General features: G+C 55.2%; 1 protein-coding gene across 1 annotated transcript; it reads left to right on the forward strand.

Moving 5' to 3' along the window:
* The first annotated feature begins 858 nt into the window (after positions 1–858).
* NARF (nuclear prelamin A recognition factor) lies at positions 859–20,619 on the forward strand. The gene is made up of 11 exons (XM_019735608.2): positions 859–1,316; positions 2,487–2,567; positions 5,416–5,559; positions 8,422–8,554; positions 11,318–11,452; positions 14,962–15,080; positions 16,557–16,686; positions 17,446–17,509; positions 18,426–18,563; positions 18,788–18,945; positions 19,903–20,619. Exons 1-11 carry the CDS (start codon positions 1,290–1,292, stop codon positions 20,142–20,144), a joined length of 1,371 nt encoding a protein of 456 aa, XP_019591167.2. The 5' UTR covers positions 859–1,289; the 3' UTR covers positions 20,145–20,619.
* Positions 20,620–21,978: the final 1,359 nt, after the last annotated feature.

A 21,978-nucleotide genomic window follows, 5' to 3' on the forward strand; every position in this document is an offset into this window, starting at 1 on the left:
GACTTTTTTTTTCTAAAGAGACACTTAAAAAATACAAAAACAAATTGTAATATAGACTATTAGTTAGAACACATTGGACCTTGTTTAGATCCCAATTTAAACTGAAAAAAGGAATTAGATGATTGGGGAAACCTGGACACTATTTTTGATTAAATTAAGTGTAATTTGCTTTTTTCACACATGATAATAGTATTGTTTGTTTCAAAATCATTAACAAAAATATATGCAATGATAACCTAAACATCCTCTTATGCTGAAGATTGAAGGAAGGTGTTTTCTGAGAAGTGCTGACATGGATTTGAACAATGCAGAACGTTAATCTGGCGGCCAGTTGATACCTGAATTCAATTTGTAAAAAGCTGTATTAACCAAAAATTCTGTAAATAAATAAATTAAATAATTAATGGGGAAAAAATTAAAAGATCCTAGTTAGGTTTCTGGGACCTGGAACACTCTTACGTATTTTGTTGATCTCTGTGACTGCAAAGTTCTGGGATTCCTGAGGACGCCTGGAGTTTGATAAAGACACACACACAAGTTGCTTTTCTTACTCTTGACTGAACTCTTCCAAGCATGCTCCCATTTCTGATGATCCTGTGTGAGTATGCCCTGGTTTTATAAAATGTGTATCATTAAGAGTCCATTTTCATTTAGCCCTGCACAGTGGTATCATTTCGTGGAGAAACAGTATTCTTTGTAAAGTGTAAGGGCCGAATCCCCAGTGTGCCTGCTATGATGCAGACCAGACACCAGTGCTCAGCAGCGCACACTTCACACCGTCCTCGTGCTCGGGCGGACCACGTGCTCACCAAGTACCGCCGCGCGTGCGCACTGCCGCCTCCCCGGCCTACGTGATGCGCCTCGGGGAGGCAATGGCGGCAGGCCGGGGCCGCGCCTTCTCCTCTCCTCGCTGGGGCGGCGCCGTCTCCGCCCGGCCAACACCAGAAGAGAGGTGCGTGACCGGCATGGAGCTGACGTCCCCCAGGTCCGCGGTACAAACACGTCTCACTGCCTCCGACACTAACTCACTCGGCGCCGCCGCGCGAAAAGCTGCCCCGACCTCCGGAGCGTCCGACTGAGGCGGGCCGCACTCCGCCCCCGCACGCTGCGATTGGCTCCAGGGCCGGGCCCGCCCCTCTCCGGCTTCCTTATTGGCGGAGCGGAGCCGCTGGGTGGGGCCGCGCCGGGGGCGAAGATAACAAAGGGCGGCGGGCGGCCGGCGGCGGTGACCGAGTTTCCCGGTGCTTCCCGCAGGTCACGCACCCTGGCCCTCGCCTACCCCGCTCCAGATGAAGTGTGAGCACTGCACGCGGAAGGTGGGCCCCGTGCGCTCCGTCTGGGGCCCGACGGTCGGTCCGGCAGGGGTCGGGTCGGGGGGTCGGCCCCCCGGGGTCGGGGGACTGGAGGCCGAGTGACGGGTCAGGGCGTCGGGGCTGCTCGCTGACCGGCCCTGGAGCCCTTGTCCTCAGAGCGGGCGGCTCGGCGAGCTTGGGCGGGGGCGCGCGGGCGGCCGCTCGCCCGCGGTCCCGGACTCGCAGCTGCGAGGGCTTGGGCCTCCGCGTCACTTCCCCGACCGCCCTCGGGGTCAGACTGGGGCAGTCACTGTCTTAACAGTCCGCCCGGCTTGCGGGTGGGTGGACGAGGGCGGTGGGTGGCTCGTAACTCGGAGCAGCCAGTGGTGTGAGCACTGACTCTGCGCCTTGCCAGGCGTTTGGTGCTGCTGCGTGCGTGTCGGGTTTCCTTTGCAGGCGCCCTGGGTGCTGCTGTCTCTTTAGTTGTCAGTGCACTTAAATATCCGCTCAAAATATCCCTGAAGCCAGGAACCGCAGAAAAGCAAACCAACCTGTTACCCCGCAGGGCAGTCATAGCAAGCACTGTTCTTGATGTGAACAATTGGTAGTGTTTTTGAGGGATTTTTATACTTCCTAAAAACTTAAGTGCTCATAGTAACGAAACAGTACAGAAGTGTAGGAAGGAAACTTGGCTGGTCCTCTCCACCGGGGTGACCATGTAACCGTGTTCCTATCCTGTGATAACATGAAACCATACAGTGCAGCTGAGGGATTTTTTGCATTGTTTGTTTTTCCAAAAATTGGGTCACATCCTAACTATTATTCTATCAGTTGCCCTTTTTTAACCTAATATTGTATAAGAGATGCCTCTTGAGAGCATTTCATATATTTCTAGGTCATTGTATTCTAAGTATACAGGTGTCCAGGTAGTCAGGCACTAATTTACCGGTTGACAGAAGGCACATTGCTGCCAGTTTTCAGTTAACGTGAACCATACAGATATAGTGGTGTGTGTGTGTGTGTGTGTGTGTCCGTGTCCGTGTCCGTGTGTCCGTATGCGTTCACAAGGACAGGTGCTTTTATTTCTTTAGGAAAGATTTCTAGACGTGAGGTTAATTGATCAGAGAGCATGCACATTTAAAAAAAAATGAGTCACATTAAAAGTTTTTTCATTTGTTCCTTTGCCTTTTCAAGGAATGTAGCAAAAAAACAAAAACCGATGACCAACAGAATGCATCAGTCGATGTACCGAGTCCGCCCCAGGAGAGTGGAGAGGCAAGTAGATTCTTCAGTTCTGTATCAGCCTGGAGTAAACAGTAGCTGCTGGTTTTCTTCTCTTTGGGAACTCACGTCGCTGCACACATCATTGCTCTAAGAAAGAAAGATGTGAGGAAGGAGTGGGCTAAAGCCGAGCCCCTGCCTAGAGGCAGGCAGGCTCCTCAGGCAGGTGCAGGCACCTGACCGTCAGGGTGAGAGGGCTGTCTTCTCAAAGTACACCAACACAAACTGCGTTAGGAACAAAGAAAATGCCATTCTTGGTCGTTCATTAAAAGTGATGGTGTAATGTTTAAAGCTCCAATTCTGTTTTTTAATGAAACGTTCTATAAAATGGGGGTTTAGGTAGGTAGTTTACACAGTGATTCAGATCTTATGATTCTGTAAGTGTATTTTTCTAACGGTTTCTTCTCTCACTTCTGGAGTTCTTAAATCCTCCTTCGCTGGTAGTGCTGGCTTATGGGGCACATACCCTGAGCTGGGCACCAGAGGAAGTGCTTTCTCTGTGCGATCTCATTTCACGCTCAGAACCAGCACTTCAAGTAAGCCCTACTGTTGTCCCATTTACAGAGAGAAGGATGCGATGGGGGTTGAGGTCACGTCGTCCCCTAGGCAGTCCTGGTACCGGTCTTACAAGTAGAGAATTGGCAGCACGGAGAAGCAGGCACAGGTGTTCTCTTTAGTTTAGCAGTCCTGATGTGACTGACTGACAGGTGTTGGTCCGGGTCCCTCTGTGTCCCCCACTGCTCTGCGACTAGAGGGCTTAGCGAGTGGCAGGGGCTAACAAACAGGCACTGAGGCGCTAAGGCAGAAGAGGGCATAGAGTGCTTGGGCCTGCGACCTGGAGCAGTGGGCTGGGGCCTCCCCTCCCGCCCTCCGGCTGCATCACCTTAGATGGACAGCTTACCCTGGGAGCCCCAGTTTCCTTATCAGGGACATAGGGACTTAGGTTACTTCTCCCCACCCCCCAGGGCTGTGGTGACGGCGAGATAACGTGTATACACAACCTAAGTGGACGCCCCGCCAGCTCAGTGGGTGGACATCCTGTCGGGATGGGCAGGGAAGGGGCTACTGGACTGGGCGCCAGGATGGTGAGGATTGGGGTGGGACATGAGCCCACCAGGCACAGAGTGGTCTGGGAGAAGGCCAGTGGGAGCCATTGAGGCTGTCTGGACAAGGGGACAGATCAGATGTGCTTTGGGGCAGGTGATGGAGGGCAGCCTCAGCTGGTGGAGCACAGGGAGTATCGAAAAAAGCCACATGAAGGCAGAGGGTAGTGGGGCCTGGCTGGGCCAGTCAGAGTGACAAAAGCAAGAGAGGACGCAGCACACGGAACCGAGTGATCTGAGCTCCGTGGGCCGAGTTCTGTGGGGTGTTGGTGTGGAGGTGGGAGGGAGGCTGGTTGGGGGAAGGGTTGATGCACAGGTTTCTGCAGAGCGCATGTGTTTAGGACGCAGGAGGGGACGGAGGAGGCAGCGTGAGGCGTAGGAAGGGCCTGGGCCTGGCCAGGGAACTCCCGCAGGAGGCTCTGTGCGGTGCATAGGCTGCTGGGGGAGGCACTGCTGGTGCGACAGTACGGGGTGGGGGGGGGGCACCTCTGCAGGGCAGTGGAGGCAGGATTCTCAGTGCTGCTCCACAGTACCTATTAGGCACCAGCTGTGTGCCAGGCCACATGCTCCAGACCCTTGGAGCGGCAGCTCTGGACCCCCCAGCCCCATCCTGTGCCACTACCACCTTAGAAGTACAAATTCGGGGGCCCCATTCAGACCCTCGTGAGCGTGCGTCCGCAATGTAATGAGGTCCCAGGGTGAGCTACACAGTGACACTCAGGCACGTGGGAGGAGGGTGGTGTCGGGAGGGGCCCACCCAGAGCCATCTATTACCAAGTCATGTTTGAAGGAAAAATAAATGCACAGCTGTCAGGAGCTCTCAGTGACTTGTTGAAATGGCTCCAGTAGGCTTCAGAATGTTTGTGTGTTCATCCACCAAACATTTATTGAGCTCCTTCAGTATGCGGGGACTCTTGGAGGTGCTGCAGAACCCAAGGGAAGGAGTCCCGGTTCCTATTCCCAGAGCTCGCGTTTCATGGACGAGAGACAATACGTGAATGCCAGCTGAGCAGGGCTGTTCCAGCAGGTGTCTGAGTGCCCGAGAGGTGGGCTGGGCTCGTGAAGCATTTCCCGCATGGTGAGACCCAGAGCCTCTGGGGCCAGTATGGCTGGAAGTGAAAGCCATAGGGAGCGACAGGGACAAGGGCCACCAGCTGTGTGGAGAGGCCTCCGAGCAGAGGGGGTGGCTTGTGTCTTAGACCTTGGGCGTTGTAGCGGACCTCAGGCTGCAGAGTGAATACCTGTCAGGAGAGATGAGGGGCCACAGGTGGGTGCCAAGGTTTGTAGTCTGGGCGAACAGCTGAGCGGACTGACTGTTACTGAGCGTCCACAGTTCAGGCCTGGGTGGCAAAGGGCTCTGTTGCACGTGGAGTGCCAGCGCCGGCAGGGAGCTTCCGTGGGCACCGTAGGGCTGGGTGAGCTCATCAGGCAGTGGGGGCTGGACCACAGCTGGAGCCCCCGAGGGATAGAGTAGGGGGCGTGGGGAGGAGGAGGGACCAGCTCCCAGGACAGAGGAGTGCAAGTGACAGTGCTGGCCTGCTCCCATGGTCACCTGTGAGACTCCCTGTCATCACTGGGCTGCATCCGTGCCCTGTTTCCCTCTATCATCTGGAGTGCTGGGCCTGGCCCTGGTGTTGTCCCAGGTGTGTCAGTGCTTACGCTGTTACTTTCCCTGAAGAAGCACATGATACAGAGCTCTTGTTGAGGAATCAGGCCAAAACAGCATCTTTCTTTCACAGAAGGGAGAATTCCACAAGTTGGCTGATGCCAAGATATTTCTGAGTGACTGCCTGGCGTGTGACAGCTGCATGACTGAAGAGGAAGGAGTCCAGGTTTCCCAGCAGAATGCCAAGGACTTCTTCCGTGTTCTGAACCTTAATAAGGTATGGGGTCCGGGTGCTCGGCGCCATGGCCTGGAGGAGGCGGGTGGAGGTCCGGGGTTCGGAAGTCTCTGCTGGGACATGGTGCACACAGGTTGGCCCTGGCCCCGTGTCCCCTTCCATAGTCAGTCCTCTCCAGAGCCCCTCCCCATCAGAACAAAATCAAATGGCCCAGAGTCACGCTCCCTCACTGACTTGGGCAGGGGCTGTGGTCGTACCACCGACTAGGCTCCCCAGCTTGGGGGAGGCTTTGGCCGTGTGAGGTCACACAATGGTGGTGTTTCTGGCATCATGGGATGGCACAGTGGCTGAGCTGATGTGCATAGGCCTCGGGGGCATTCTCAGAGGTGGGGTTCTGTCCTGATGGGCTCCACAGGCTGGGGCGAGGCTCTGCAGACCTCCAGAAAGCCCAGAGTCACTCCTGCCTGGAAGACAGGTGAGAGGAAAAGGAAGGAAAGATGAAGGCAGATGAGCTGGCAGCACGCCCCTCGGTTTGCCCCGCTGCTACTACTGCTCACAGGAAGTTCCCCTGCCCACATGGCTGCGCAGGTGTCACGTGGAGCCCTTGCTGCTGTCCAGGCAGTGCTGGGTGTGCGGCGTTCGGCAGAGTCAAGCAGGCTTCTCAGTGTTTGCCACCCATCCTGTGGCATGTCCCCGACAAGTCCCACGTTCACACAGAAATACATGTGTTTCTGTTGTCAGCATTCATTGGGTCTGGGTGTGACCTCCCTGGTGGGCAGCAGGCCAGAATCTGAACCAGGAGATCCTCGCCCTGTCGGCCATGTTCACCATGTACACCTGTCCCACCTGCTCACCCTCGTCCTCTGGAACCCACGTGGTTTCAGTATTTTATGAGGTGAAACAGTTATTACGGCTGAGGCCCTGGGACCCTCTGTGGGACCACCACAGACTTCTGACTCTGTGGGGTCGGCAGCGTCTGCCAGAGACCTTTAGAAGTGGCTGTCCCTTATGCTCCCACAGCGATAGATGAGGACACCGGGGCCCAGCTCTCTTGGTCACACCGATACCAGGCTCACGTGCTTCCCGCTCTGGCGGTAGGAAAGGTCTCCCTTGCACATTCTTACTGATCAGTGAGCCTGAGGGTCGTGGACACATTTACTGACCATTTACATTTTATGCTGCATGTTTATACTCTGTGTTAGCTCGAAATTACATTCAGCTGCTAGCAACAAAATCCTGCCTCTAGGCACATGACAACTTGGAGGGTTATGCTCTCCCGTGGGGACACCCAGAGGTGAGCTGGCCCCGCAAGCCCCAGGAACCTGCTGTGTTGCTCGGCATCCTCAGCCTGCAGCCCAGGACCCCTGTTACACATGGCCCAGGTCCTTTCTGTCGCTGTCCCTCGTCTTCTGGTGTATGATGCCTCCTTCACACCTGAGTTGTTTCATTCCACGGAACTATGTACATCAGTCTTCTCCCCATGGTGTTTAATTTGCATTTCAGAAGAAAGCCTTTCTTACTGTGAAACATACGTATAGTTTATGTGTTTTATTTTAAGATGCCCTGATACCTGGGCCCATGTTTCTGTTGGTCAGATTTTCTTGGCTAATCTTACATTACCCTGCGTTACTTGTAGGACTTTGACTGGAGTTGTATTGAATTTATAGGTTAGTGTGGGAGAAATGGTTTTTCAGTGTATCATCTTTTCATCTGTGGACGTGCTCTCTGTGTGACCGTCAGTGAAGGGCGACAATTTTCCCCATAAATGTTTGTATCAGGTTATTCCTCAGTTCTCTGTATCTGTAATTTGTTCTTGATGTGATTGGAGTTTTATTGTTGTTTTGTTACGTATTACGTTTTATTCTGATATCTTCTACACTGTCAGTTATTATTGGTGTGTCGAAAGCTGTTGATCTTCAGGGCTGTTTTGTAAACTTAATATGCTAATAGTTTCCTGGATTATCTTAGGTTTGTGGGTTTGTTGACTACAAATGATAAACTTTATCTCTTCCAACCCATATACCTCTTCAGATGATGTCGTTTAGGACCTTGGAATCACTCTCAAGTAACAGTGGTGATAAATAGCACTACCCTCTGTTTTCAGACTCCAGTGAAAATGCTTGTAAAATTTTATGATGAAATAGATGCTTGCAGAGACTTCTGGTACATACCTGCATCAGTCAGCATTGCAGCTCCAGATAATGGTGCCCACGCAGACTGGCGTGAGACAAGGAAATGGTTATCTCATGAAACTGAAAGCTTAGAAGTAGGGGCGGTTCTGGGCTTGGCTGAGTCAGCCTCCCAGGGCTGTCGAGGAGCAGCAGTTCCTTTTCTCTGCTCAGCCTGGCTCTGGGCACAGCTGATCCCCTCCTGGTCATAAACTGGCTCCCTCCTCAGAGCAAGTGACATTTGAGTGAGAATGAAGTGAGTGCGCCCTGGAAATCCCCTGGCAGGGCGTCCGGCAGGGGGACAGGAGGCACCGGGTCAGGCTCCTTAAAACTGTTACAATTTGCGACTAAACGACTTGGGCTTGAGGCCTCTTAGGGGACAGATCTCTGGGCACCATTTCAGTGTGTATATTTTTCACTGTTATGAGTCATTTCAGTTATATATGGGCCAATATTGTAATTTATGTTTTTCCTTTAAAATTATCATTTTCTTCCAGATATTTGCATTTTAATATGAAATTGTTATAAAAATTGACAGAATATCTTGGGATGTCCTGCTTTTTAACCCTAACTTTTTCCTCTTTTTTCTTTAGTTACACTTGCCAGTGTTTCTCTATTTACTAATCTTTTCACAGAACATGTTATGTTCTGTTTGTTCTGGACTGTTTATTATAGTGTCTCTTTTCCATACCCTGTGTGACCCCACATGTATGACATTCTTCTCTGTTTCTCCTAGAAATGTGACTCCTCACTGCACAAGGTGCTGGCCGTGTCAGTGTGTCCTCAGTCTCTGCCTTATTTTGCTGCTAAATTCAGCCTCAGTGTGACTGATGCATCTAGAAGACTCTGCGGCTTCCTCAAAAGTCTTGGTGAGGCGCCCTTGCTATAACTACAACTATGAAGCTATAACTCGAGTTTGTATATGCCCTTCTTATCTCTCGAGTTCAGTTTTCAAGGGCACAGGCCAGGGAAGCACTTCCATGAGAGTCGAGGGCTGTAAGAGGACCCTGCCTGTGACGGTGGTAGATGCGTGTCATTTACCCGCTGTCGTGCAGACGGGTGTTGTGTTACTGCCGGGATGGCCCCTTCAGGAGCGGCAAGTGACCATCTTTGCACAGGGTGGCCGGGGACGTGTGGGGGACTCCACGCCTGCTCGGGGGACCATGGAGGACGTTTATTTGACAGAATCCTGTCTGCAATGACTGGCGTCTGGTTTCCTAGGAAGCTCGAGAGCAGAGCAGAAAGGGATGGGCTGTGTCCATTGTGTGAGGAGCGAAAGTGGGTCAGGTCTCGGCGGTGAATGAACACTGGGACGTATCATCTGCTGTTAGCCTAGAACGGCCCCCCACCCGCGGCGGACTTTTCCGGCCCCCAGAGCATCCTCATACACGGCCATCAACAGGCAAGCTCAAAGAGGGCAACTTGAGCCATTGGCCAAATATGAATTCTTGTTAGTCCTCAGTGGCCTGTTAGAGACAAACCCATTGGGTTACTGATGAAATAGATGGCCAGCCAGCTGGCCTCACTGCCCCTTGGCGTGCTCGGTGCTCAGCAGCTTCCCATGGCGCAGCGTACTGCCAAAACTGAGGCGCAGTTACGATCCCGTCTTAGCTTTCTGAAGATCGAAGTTATTAGATGCTGTGCCATCTCGGGGAAGGGCCCGATTTTGACATTTTTGAAAAATAAGTAGTTGGGTACTTTATGGTAATAATGAGAAGATATTCACAGACCAATTTCTAGGTGATGCTTTAAGATGATACTTAGAATATTGATTATGTTTCTTTTTAAGAATAACTGGCTGCTTTTAAGATTTAGACTGGCTGCAAATATGAAAATTATTTGTTTAAAGTATTTTATTATAATTATTGAAAATACATTCTTTTTCCTTGGGTTTATTTGCCAACTTTAAGAACATTTATTAAAAAGATAGCTCGTTAAAAATCAACATAAAATTAAGACCATCATAAAGATAGGCTTAATCAGTTTACTCATTTATTTTAAAGATGTCAGAGACCATTACAGACTGGAATTTAGTTTAACCAGTGAATTGAAAGGAAATGCTGCTGGTCCCGGATAATACTCCATTACAGTGGTACCTCGGTTTTCAAACGTCTCTGTTGATGAACATTTCGGTTTACGTACGCCTTAAATTTTATGGATCTATGGTATCATGCTAAATTTTCAGTTTTAGGGGTTGATTTTAAAGGTCTGGAACGGATTAATCCATTTTGCGTTACTTTCTATGAGGAAACCGTGCCTCTGTTTTCGAACATTTCAGAACTCGAACGGTCTCCCGGAACGGATCACATTAGAAAACCGAGGTAACACTGTCATTTATATGGGGAGCACTGTACAGTGTTTACATAAATATAGATGGAGAGAAAAAGAGAAAGCAGACGAGAGAACATACCTATTTGATTGCTGAAAATATGTGCTATTGATTAAAAAAAAGATGCACAGTCCGGTACGTCCACAGTAGTGATAGAAATGAGAGCAGAGGGTGACAGCTCACGAGGGTGACCACTAGCTCAGGAGGTGACCCTGGCTCAGGAGGGTGACCGCTGGCTCACGAGGGTGACCACTAGCTCAGGAGGTGACCCTGGCTCAGGAGGGTGACAGCTCAGGAGGGTGACCGCTAGCTCAGGAGGTGACCCTGGCTCAGGAGGGTGACAACTCAGGAGGGTGACCGCTAGCTCAGGAGGTGACTCGTGCAGATGGGTGTTGTGTTACTACCGGGATGGCCCCTTCGGGAGCGGCAAGTGACCACCTTTGCACAGGGTGGCCGGGGACGCGTGGGGGACTCCACGCCTGCTCAGGAGACCATGGAGGGCATTTATTTGACTAGCTCAGGAGGTGACCCTAGCTCAGAAGGGTGACCTCTAGCTCAGGAGGGTGACCTCTAGTTCAGGAGGTGACCGTCGCTCAGGATGGTGACCCTGGCTCAGGAGGTGACACAGGCTCAGGAGGTGACCCTGGCTCAGGAGGGTGACAGCTCAGGAGGGTGACCGCTAGCTCAGGAGGTGACCCTGGCTCAGGAGGGTGACAACTCAGGAGGGTGACCGCTAGCTCAGGAGGTGACTCGTGCAGATGGGTGTTGTGTTACTGCCGGGATGGCCCCTTCGGGAGCGGCAAGTGACCATCTTTGCACAGGGTGGCCGGGGACGCGTGGGGGACTCCACACCTGCTCGGGAGACCATGGAGGGCATTTATTTGACTAGCTCAGGAGGTGACCCTAGCTCAGAAGGGTGACCTCTGGCTCAGGAGGGTGACCCTGGCTCAGGAGGGTGACCCTGGCTCAGGAGGGTGACCCTGGCTCAGGAGGGTGACCCTGGCTCACGAGGGTGACCCTGGCTCAGGAGGGTGACCCTGGCTCAGGAGGGTGACCCTGGTTCAGGAGGGTGACCCTGGCTCAGGAGGGTGACCCTGGCTCACGAGGGTGACCCTGGCTAGGAGGGTGACACAGGCTCAGGAGGTGACCCTGGCTCAGGAGGGTGACCCTGGCTCAGGAGGGTGACCCTGGCTCAGGAGGTGACCCTGGCTCAGGAGGCTGCCTGCGGAACCTGTTCTGTCAGTTGGTCTCTCAGAGGACAGGCCCGGGCGGCGATGTGAAGCTGAGCCCCCCTCCCCTGCAGGGGTGCACTATGTGTTCGACACAACGATAGCTGCGGACTTCAGTATCCTGGAAAGCCAGAGAGAATTCGTGCGTCGGTACCACCAGCACAGTGAGGAGCAGCCCACGTTACCCATGCTGACGTCCGCCTGTCCTGGTGAGTGCCAGGGCCAGCCGCAGTGGCTCCACTTGTCTGAAGCACCCTTCACACAGGCTGCCTGTGGGGCGCGCTGGGCAGTGGGTGAGCTCAGAGGTCAGTAGGCCCAGCCTACTTGGCCTCATAGACCAGGGGAAGGGGTTTGGGCCTGGTGCACAATTTCATGTCACTCAGCATACTCATTAGTTCTGGGTGGTTTGACTGGGGTGTGCGGATGGGGTGGGGGAGAGACCTAACAGCTGAGTGCTAATGTCTTGTCTTCATTTATCTGTATTTCTAAAGTTTCTGGAGCAAATATTATGTATTAGGAAAAGTAAATCTATTTTCTCTCAAAAGTATGACATTTCAGACGTCCACATGATCAAAGATGACGTGGCGAACACTCATCTGTCCTTTGCCAGCTTTAGTAAAAATTATGGAACAAAAAGATTTCTTTACGTTGAAGCTGAGGTTCTATCTGGCAGCACTTTTTAAACCAGTCTAATTAGTATTAGTGTAGAGTCTGGTTCCTGAGGTACAGACGTGACTTATCACAGGCTTTTTAGTTCTGGAAAATTAGAAATTTTGGAACAAGAAGATGTTTAAAGACAACGCATAGGGAAGAAGGAAGAAAGTGCTGTAGTGGTAAGCGACGTTTAGTGACAGTTTGTTTCTGAAAACGTGAGCTCTGTGAGAGCAAAGGAAAGCTGCTCTGTCAGAGCTAGTTGTGGGCTACACAAGTTTCAGGTTTTTCTTCATGTTTCTATCCTCACTTTATCCTCCGCTCAGCAGGGTTCTAGATTTCTCTAGCATCTCACATGTCACTGGTCGATCCCGAGGTGTGTGCTCTATTAATGTAGAATGTTTATACTACGGTTGCTTAGAACTTGGAAATACTTCCCACCCACTGAGAAAACCCTGAGGTGAGATGGGCTGTCTGTGCAAGAGGCCACATGGTTCGTGCACGGGCTGAGCTGTGTCGCTCACCATGGGATGTGCTCCACTTCACGGGCTTGTCCCCGGTGCCTGCTTTGTCCTAGGAAAGTGACTCAGGGATGCTCCCGGGTCTCCCGGGCTTGGGGACCAATTTCTGTGTGCGAGGCCTCAGTGTGGCCCATGGCTCAGAACGGACACTGCTGCCTGTGGTGTCCACCCCGGCAGTGCGTCACTGCAGGTGCCATGCAGGTGTGCAGGGCTCAGGGGTCATCTGGCTCGCAGGCACCTTCCAAGGTCCCTGGTGTCTGTGTGGGTCCCAGCCCGGGTCTCATGCTCTCCTCGTGGGGCCCGTCACTCAGTGCCGTACGCAGCTGGACACTGTGGCTCGGTCCCACCCAGCCAAGGAGGAAGCAGTGTGAGCTGCCCCAAATGGGCCTGTGCCCCTGGGGCAGCAGGATGTGTGGGAAAGCCCGTGCCTTCTGACACCAAAGCAGATTGTCTGTGGACCCTCTTGGGGGAGGCCCTGCTGGGGCGGAGCCTAGGAGGACGCCTCCCCTGCTGGCGAGGCAGGTACCTTGGGCCACAAGCAGCCAGTTCATTCCATCATTCCCACGGGACCCAGGGAGCCCTCTGCGCCCCCCTCTCCCCAGCGAGTGCGCGAGTGAGCACGGTGCTGCTGGGAGCCCCGTCTGTCCCAGAGTTCCCGCCTCTTTCAGCCCCTTTGCCTGCTGTGCACCAGCCACTCCTGCCTCACCAGCCTGACCTTTGCTGCATTCGGTTGTCTCGTTGAGCTGTGCAGGGCTGTTTACTTACAGGTTTGGGGCCTGTAGAAAATCCTACATTCTCCTCTCAGAGCTCTATTACCTCAGCGTGTCAAAACTAACCGTTCAGGTACACCCCTCTCAAATTCAGGGAGGTGGGGTGAGATCTGGTTCAAAACTCACCTTTTCTATAATTTGGCATTGTCATTTTTGCCTCCCTGACAACTTAAGGAACCTAAAGCAGCACCAAGGTCAGGTGACATGACCTGGTGGGTAGAACCGGACCGAGGCGGGCGAGCCTGTGTTGGCTTCCCCACACGCGGAGTCCAGGCTGGGACTGGGCCACACCCATGCGATGTCCCTGCCGGCTGCACCTTGGCCCAGCAGAGGAAGGGGGCGTTTGAGCCGCTCAGCCTGGAGGGGCCTTGTGAGATCCCGCGGTTCGAGAGTGCTCATGGGCAGAATTGCAGGAAGTTGGCTCTCTGAGCCCAGCAAAGTATCTGGAGAGTGGCTGGCCGCGTGCTGGTCCACTGCTCTGAGCACATTACCCTCTCGTGCCCTCAGAGATGGTCACTGAGAAGGGGGTGGCTCTCAGCATGACCGTGCTGCCATGCAGCTCGCAGTGGGGACTCCAGGTGGCGTCTCTGCCCCCTGCCCTGCTCAGTCACGAGTTGCTGATCACAGGTGTCCCTGGGAAGGCGCTAGCCCGTCTGGCTTCGGGTGCCAGGCGCTGTGGGCCATGGGTCCTGGTTTATCCCCCGCACCCCTGCTCAGCCTCTTCCCCTCAGGCCGGGCTTCTCTGGGGGCCCCGGCTTGTGCCTCCCGGAGTTTGGCCTAATCTTGTGTGGTTGCCCAGGCCTTGGAAGCCTTCCCAGCACACAGCAAGCATGCCCACAGCACAGATGCCATCTGCCTGAGAGCTGCGTCTGGGGGTGCTGGCACCTGGGCTGAGACCAGGGTGGGCGGGGCCCTACAAGGCCAGCCCCGAGGTCGTAATGCCTGGGCCCCCAATGGCGCTGTTGTTCGTGGTAGTTGTTCTTTAAGGTAAGCCGGTGCACACACACGTGCAGAGTTGGGGACGAGGAGAGCCCCACTCCAGTGCACTTCGTAGGGGCTTCTGTGGGTCACCATGGCTGTTTCCTGAGTGCGCTTAGGCCTGCATGCAGGTCACAGCGTGATGTGAGAGTTCGTTCAGGGATTGTCGAGTCTGGTGCCTGCAGCTCTTCCCCAGCAGGGGCATGGGCAGTCGGTTGCCCCAGGGGTCTGCCCACACCCCTTGGTGTACACGCCCATCTGCAGGGTCAGCAGGTGTCACGAGATGCCCTCCTCGCCAGGCCAGGCCCAACGGGAGAAGGGAGTGGGCTTTGGGTCTGCTGACCTCTGACCTGTGCATACCCTTGGCACCCACAGCAGCAGCAGTGCCCCCAGGGGGCATGGCTGTGGGAACAAGTTTGCAGCTGGTGAGGTAGAGCTGGAACCATGCAGGCTGGGCCACTGCCTTGGAGCCAACCCTTTGAGAGCATTCCCCTGTCTTTTGGGGGACCAGCTGTCCTGGCTCTCCGTCACACTCTGTCCTTTGGTCCAGGGCCGACAGAGCCGCCTGTGCCCAGCACCCTGCAGGCTGGGGACGTCCCTGGGATTCCCACGGCCCCAGCTGCTGAGGTGGCGACGGCTTCGGGGAGGGGTCTGTTGACCGTTGTGGCGAGATAAGGAAGAGGTGTCCCAGCTTCCCCCAGGGGGATGGGGTCTCAGGAGCTCTGAATCCCTGGGGTGTGATGGGAAGCAGGAGGAAGCAGCCCTGAGGAGCTGACATAGGACCCGTTCTGTCCGCAGGCTGGGTCCGGTACGCTGAGCGGGTGCTGGGTCACCCCATCACCCCCCACCTCTGCACTGCCAAGTCTCCCCAGCAGATCATGGGTTCTCTGGTGAAGGATTACTTCGCCAGACGGCAGGTGAGCCAACCTCTTCCCGGAGGGCGGCATGGGTCATGGTCCTGGCTTCCACGTGGGGGCCGGCTGGTGCTGGGAGCTGAGGGCGAGCGGGGCTGCGGGCTCCCATTGGGCACAGCTGGGCGCTCTCAGCCCCAGGCCAAGTGGAAACAGTGCCCACCCTGCTGAGGGCGTCTGGGCCTTGCCCGGAGAGGAACGCACCAAGGAAGCCCCGTGTGGCCGCCGCCCTGGCCGTTTGCAGCGCAGTGAGCAGGCCTCTGCCGGCCTTGGCCACGGCCGCCCCGACACCACGGGCACTCCCACCAAACTCCTGAGGCCCTACCTTGCCCTTCGAGTTTTTCCCAGGGCCCTTGGCTTCCCAGGGTCCCCTACCACCACTAGGCGTGGCACCCGGTCTTCAGCTGGTCACTGTATTGTCCCCTTCCCTCTCCCAGCCCCAACTCAGACCACTGGCTTGCGAAACAGGGCTGCCCCCGGGGACTGGCAGTAGCCAGGCCTGGTCCTCCCGGAGCTCCCTGATGCCCCAGTGCGACCCACAATGTGGCCCTCCTCCTGGGGTCTTTCGGAGCTCCCCACGTGTCGTCCTCAGTCAGATGACAGTTTCCTCGGGGAGCAAACGTTGTCGGGCACTGTGGGAACTGGAGAGACTGGGCAGCAGGCGTGTTTCAGTCTCCTGAAGCCTGCTTAAAGCCACAGTCCTGGCAGCCTTGTTAGTTCAGCGATAGGGAGTGTTTCCTTTCTACCTGGTCTCTTTGTAAGATCACCACAGTTATAAATGTGATATCCATGTGTGTGTTCAGCTTGGGGGACAGGAAAATGAGGTGTAGGATTCATACCTTGGCTTGCCCCACCCCCACTGTTCCCAGGCGCTCAGGAGTGTCTCGTCCTAAATGCTGCGCGTCAGTCCTGCAGCCCTGCTGAGGGGCCGCCGGGCACGCTTCCTGGAGCCCTGCAACGCGGGAAGGATGTCCTTCCCGGGCTTCGCCCCGGCCTCAGTAGGCCTTTCCTCCCAGGCCTCACCTCAGAATTCACTCGGCAGATACTGGCTCCTGGTGGCGTTGCCACCAAATTCTGGCCCAGCCATGGGCACGGGGTGGGGCAGCCCCGGCAGGTGTCCCGTAGGAAGTGTCTGGAAAGTCAGGGTGTCCAGTAACAGCCCAGCAGTGGCTTATTCTGCCATGTTTGGTCACTGCATACAGGTCAGGGGAAACGGGCTCAGGTTCCCAAGCTCTCCTTGCAAGTCCCCAGGCCGCTGAGAGTGCGACAGCCCCACGTGGGCCTGGTGCCGCTCTCGGTGGGGCGAGGGGGGTGATGGGAGTGAGGCAGGAACTTGGCCTGTGGAAGACCGGGCTCAGACCAGGGCCGCCTGGCTCGCAGCAGGCAGCTGGGCGGGTGGCCTGCGGGCGAGCGCTGGGCAGCAGTGGTGAGTGGCCTCCTCACGCTGCACGGCCCTGAGCTCGGGCTTGCTCGTCTCCACAGAACCTGTCCCCAGACAAGATTTTCCACGTCATTGTGGCCCCTTGCTATGACAAGAAGCTGGAGGCCCTTCGAGAAGATTTTCCCACAACTTTGCATAGTTCCCGGGGAGCTGACTGCGTGTTGACCTCAGGTGAGAGGTGGGTGGGGCCGGGGCGACCTTCAGGGGCAGTGACCCTCCATGGGGCCCTGACCCGGAGCTCCAGCCCGTGGACGCCCAGGACAGGCTTCTGCTGTGCGGGCTGCTGTGGGGTCGAGACTGGCAGGGCGAGTAGGACAGAGGGCCCGCAGCAACCTGTCCCCGTCCCCTGCAGGAGGAAGGGGCCACAGGCGACCTGCTGCGGACAGTGGGTTTTAGGGGAACCATGCCCTGGCCTCTCTTCCTGGGAACAGAGATGGTGTGTTCAGTCACCTGACACACATCTGGTGCCACAGTGGCTGGTTTAGGTTCCCGTTTGCTCTCGGGTTCCTCGGGGACCTGCCTGTGAGGGGAGCCAGGCGTGTTCTGGTGTCCGGCAGTCTCATTATAGAGACAGTGTGTCATGTAAATGCTGCCAGTGTGTTTTCGGTCATTCTGTGGTGACATGAGGTCACCACAAAGTCTTCTAGGAAACAAAATATTGTGAGTTTGTTTGCCACAGTCCTTCGTTTCAAGAGCACAGAGGAATTAAGAGTCTTCTCTGAGGTTTTAGTCACATTTTCCATTCTATTAGTGTTACTTTGCCCTTGAGATGGCTCCTTGCTGTGTGAGGGACAGCATCCAGGGTCACCTTGACTTAGAATTTGCTGTGAGGAAGAAAATAACATGGACACAGGTGTGGGGCAAGTGTGAGGTTCCGCCTGCGCCGGCTGCGTCCTCTCACAGCGCCTCCTGCCTCTCCTTCATCTGTAGGTGAAATTGTGCAGATAATGGAGCAAAGTGACCTGTCAGTGAAAGACGCTGCTGTGGACACTCTGTAAGTGGCTTTTGCAGGGAGGACCACCTTGGGGATGGGCCTCCTGCATGATCTCTGGTGTCACATGTCCCAGGGCCTCCCTACTTTACGTGCTGTGCTGAGATGGGGGTGCAGGTGGCACCTGACCTGGGGTGCCACTTCCCATGTCACTGCACGGCTCCACTGCAACCTTGGCCATCATCCTGGCTCTTGAATCGAATGTGGGCAGGCCCCTGGTGTGGGATGCCATTCTCTGAGGCTGCAGGGCGTCGGGTGTCCGTGGTCTGGGTGCGGGGCCGTCCATTTATCACCTGCACCGCCATGCCAAGCGCCATCTGTTCCGACGTTTGCGTCTAGACCTGCTCCAGGTGTGGCTACCCCCAGGCGACAGATTCCGTGGGTCCCTGGGCACTGAGAGTGGCAGTCTGGGCTCCTGCTGTCGGTGGTGATGCTAGCTGACACTGGTGCCCCTGCGTGTGGGGCGCGCATGGGCCACTCAGTGGGTCCTCTGGTGGTGGCGTGGGGACTATTTGAGGCCCTTTTGTGGACGGCTGGACTGAGGTTTATAGAATTTTAGCTACTCGAGGGCCTGTGGCCACAGCCTGTGCTGAGCCAACTGACCGCACGGCCCATTTTGACCGGGGCTCACGCCAGTGTGTTCTCGAGTCACCCTCAGAGTCCCGGTTTCCGTATCCTGAGGGACACACCCTGGCACAGGTGCAGCTGAGAAGTGACTCCCTGAGGAGTCTGAACATCCCCCACCCCCCACTTCAGACTCGGATGCAAACAGGTTTCATGCTGCTCATCAAAATGCAGTAAAGTGGGATGTGCCCAGAGCTGAGGTACTTGGAGAGGATTTCATCTTGCCGTGGCGGCCTTGCATCGTAAAACTCAGGCACTGATCTAACTGTCGCTGTCGCTCTGTCTGCCTGCTGAGGTTCGGAGACCTGGAGGAGGGAGAGCTGAGACGGCACGACGGGGCCAGCTCCGACGGGTACCTGGCACACGTCTTCCGGCACGCGGCCAAGGAGCTGTTCAACGAGGACGTGGGCGAGGTCACCTACCGTGCCCTGAGGTGCGCAGGGGCGGCTGCAGGCTGCGCATGTGCTCAGTGCTGCCTTGGGACAGTCCCCAAGGCCAGCGTGTGCATGCCAGGGGGCTGTCCTGTTTGCAGGGCTCACACCACTTAAGATCCAAAGGCCTTGTTTGTGTTTGTTCACGGACTTCTGAACTTAGATTGGAAATGCTCCTCAAGCCACAGGAGGACACGACAGCTCAGCCCGTGTATTCATTTTGCAGGAACAAAGACTTCCAGGAAGTTACCCTTGAGAGGGACGGGGAGGTTCTGCTCCGCTTCGCGGCTGCATGCGGCTTTCGGAACATCCAGAACATGGTCCTGAAGCTGAAGAAGGGCAGGTTCCCGTACCACTTTGTGGAGGTCCTCGCCTGCGCTGGGGGTAAGGCTGAGTCCCTGGGGCTCACTCAGCGCCATGGCTTTGAGGGAGTGTGGACGCTGCCCCAGTGGCTGTGACATGATGGTGCCTCTCCCTCCTGCACACCCACCTAGTGAGGAAAGAGCGGGTACTCAGATGTCACCTTGGGAACCCCCTGGGGGGAGGAGTTGAGGACAGGAGGCGGCTGGTGAGATAGCAGAGGGGGTCCCAGGAGGCCTGCAGCCCCATGGGGTGGGGGCTGGGCTTGTCTCACCTATGCCCTGGAGTTAGAGCTTTGGCTGGGGGAGCAGGGGGCTGAGGGTCTGAGGAGAGGCGCAGACCACTCACAGGGAGTGTGCAGAGTTCCCTGCCTCGGCCGAGTGTCTTTTTGAGATTTGAGGTCAAACGTGGCAACTGTTGGGTGCTGTCAGGGGAGCACACAAGTGGAGAGAGGCTTGGCCAAGGGGAAATTGGCTGCAGATTCTTTTAAGTAGATTTTTATCCTGTAAATTCTGATACCATCTCACACATTTGAAAGCACGTAGCACCCATATGTGGACATGGGAGGGGTTTCTGTTCAGGCCGCAGCATTTGGTGTGTGGGCTCCTGGGTCCCTGTCCCCTCCCAGATGCAGCCCTGGTAGGACCAGTGCAGTGAGGCATTAAGCAGACGCTGGGGAGATGGTGGCTTGTTAACAGTTTCTGTGCCCTCCTGGTTTCAATACGTTTCAAGGGAAACTGGAAACCCAGATTTGCGTACACAGCCACCCAAAGTTAAAAAAGGTTAGCGAGTTATTTCAGTTCTGCGTAGACGCGTGTCATGAGCAGCGTTGGAGCAGGAAACAGGAAGGGTTCCCGAGGCCTCGTTGGGGACATGTGTCCAGGGCCCAGCTCGAGGCTCTGGCTATCATTCCTCTCCTGCCCAGAGCCGTCTGCCCTTTGAGACGGAAGGGGGAGAACGCTCTCCCTGCCTGTGTTTCAGGGTGTTTGAGCGGCAGGGGCCAGGCCCAGGCGGAGGATGGGCGCACGGACAAGGCCCTGCTGCGGCAGATGGAAGGCATCTACGCCCACATCCCGGTGCGGCCCGCCGAGACCAGTGCACATGTGCAGGCGCTGTACCAGGAGTGGCTGGGCGGGGCTGACTCCCCCCGGGCCCAGGAGACCCTGCACACAGCTTATGGGGACCCGGGGCACCCCACCCACAGCCGAGACATCAAGTGGTAACAGCCGGTACAGATGGTGCCCAAGGGGGGTGCAGAGACTCGGAAGAAAGCTCAGCTTTGCTTTCATGACTTTGGTTTCCAGAATTCCCTGCCCCCACCTGTTGACGGCTCCCTTGCTCTGATGTGGTGCTGTCTTCGTAATGTGTGCGATTGGAGCATTTTGTGTGAGAAACATCGCCCCAGTTTACATATCCTTTTATCCTAAAACCGAAAAATCCCAAAGAACAGGAATGAAGACAGATTCTTTTAGGCTTGAAAAGATCCCCATGTGGCCCGCACAGACCTGAGAAGTGCGTCCGCGTGCCTGCGGCTTGATGAACACCAGCATGGCGGGTGGGGGCGGGCCGGTTGCAGCCGCAGTCCTGGGTCACCTAGTTTGGCTCCTGGTTTTAGTCACATACGTTAACTCTTGAAAATGTTTTTGCCATAACATGAATAAACTGCTACCTTTTGGAATAGGGGGGCTCCTACACAAATCTGAATTTCTGGCTTTTCTTAAAAAGAATCTTAAGTTCTGGCAGCGCTGGGCCACATTCCTTCTGGGGCCAGACCGTCTCCCTGTGGGCTCTGTGGGGACTGGCGCCAGGGGCCCCCCCATGTGCACTTTTCCGTTCAGTCTTTAAGCTACACTCACCTTGAGGTGGGGGAGGCCTGACAGCCTGCCGGAGCTCCTCTCCGCGACCCCTCACATGGGGCCCCTCACCCTGCACCCATCGCTTGTGGGGCTTGCCTTAAATGAGGAGGGGGAGATAGCATTTCGCCCACAAACAGTTCAACAGAAAGGGCTGGCAAACAGGCACCTACCAGACCCGGGACCCCATCCTCATCAGGGCCCGTCCCGTGACATGAGACGCTTGTGACAGCCCTGGGTGCTTCTCCACAGTGACGACATCCTCCTGACCCTCACGCAGGGAAGCCTTGGCATGTTAGGTGTTTTCACCTGGTTCTCTACCATGCACCTGCCCACAATAGGGCTTCGTAACTGGACTTGTTGTGCGAGAGCACGTTTCGGCATCATTCGCTTACAGTCCGCTTTTCCACTCTCTGGTGACGGATACGGAACAAAGCCCGAGCGTGTCTGAGTGGAGTCGCATCAGCCAGAGGCCACCCTCCCCAGCCCGGGGTCGGCATGTGCTCAGATGGGCCCACGTCACCTGTCACGTGTTGTACCTTCCCTCACCACACCCACGTCACCAGCTGGCCCACAGCCAGAGCGCGTCCTTCCCTGTCACCGTTAGCAGGTAACACCCTCACACATGCAGGTTCTACTGAGATCTGAACTCAGATCCATGATTCAGAGTCCAGAGCGCTGACCATTACACCATGAACCATCTGCTGACAGGGGCCTGTGTGTTTTCATGGGACATGGACATGGATGCGAGGGTTCAAAGGTTGAGTGGGTTCTGCTGCCCATGGACCCAAAAGCCAGAGGTCATGATGGACAAAAAGGTGCCCTTGTAACAGAAGATGATTCTGACCTATGGACCTCTGGGTTACGGGCCCAGCACACTCCCGCGGAGCCACTCTGTTCCTCGTGGCCTCAGCTGCCTGACTCTGACAGTGACAGGTCTGGCGCCCTCTCCCGATGTACATTCCCTGCAGACTGGAGGGACAGGGGGAGTGGGTTCCTGCCGGGGACAATGGGGGCACAGCATGTGCTGTTTCGTCCATACAAAACTGCTTAAAATTAATGTGGTAAGAAACCTTGCTGTTCAGCTGTATAATTTGAAAAACATAAAACTGTTCCCCCAAGGACATTCTAGATATAAATTCTTTGGGGAGAAAAATCTTTGAATTTGTTTTGAAACTTTACACGTAAAAAGCGTCCGTGGAAC

The sequence above is a fragment of the Rhinolophus sinicus genome, linkage group LG15, assembly GCF_036562045.2.
Source record: "Rhinolophus sinicus isolate RSC01 linkage group LG15, ASM3656204v1, whole genome shotgun sequence".
NCBI lineage: Eukaryota > Metazoa > Chordata > Mammalia > Chiroptera > Rhinolophidae > Rhinolophus > Rhinolophus sinicus.

What these genes read in the sequence shown, in the direction of transcription:
- NARF (XM_019735608.2), top strand. Translation starts at nt 1,290, where the DNA reads ATGAAGTGTGAGCACTGCACGCGGAAG. An exon ending in GTGTTCTGAACCTTAATAAG is followed by an intron (nt 5,560 to 8,421) that starts GTATGGGGTCCG and finishes TGTTTCTCCTAG; the next exon opens with AAATGTGACTCCTCACTGCA. An exon ending in GTCACCTACCGTGCCCTGAG is followed by an intron (nt 18,564 to 18,787) that starts GTGCGCAGGGGC and finishes TTCATTTTGCAG; the next exon opens with GAACAAAGACTTCCAGGAAG.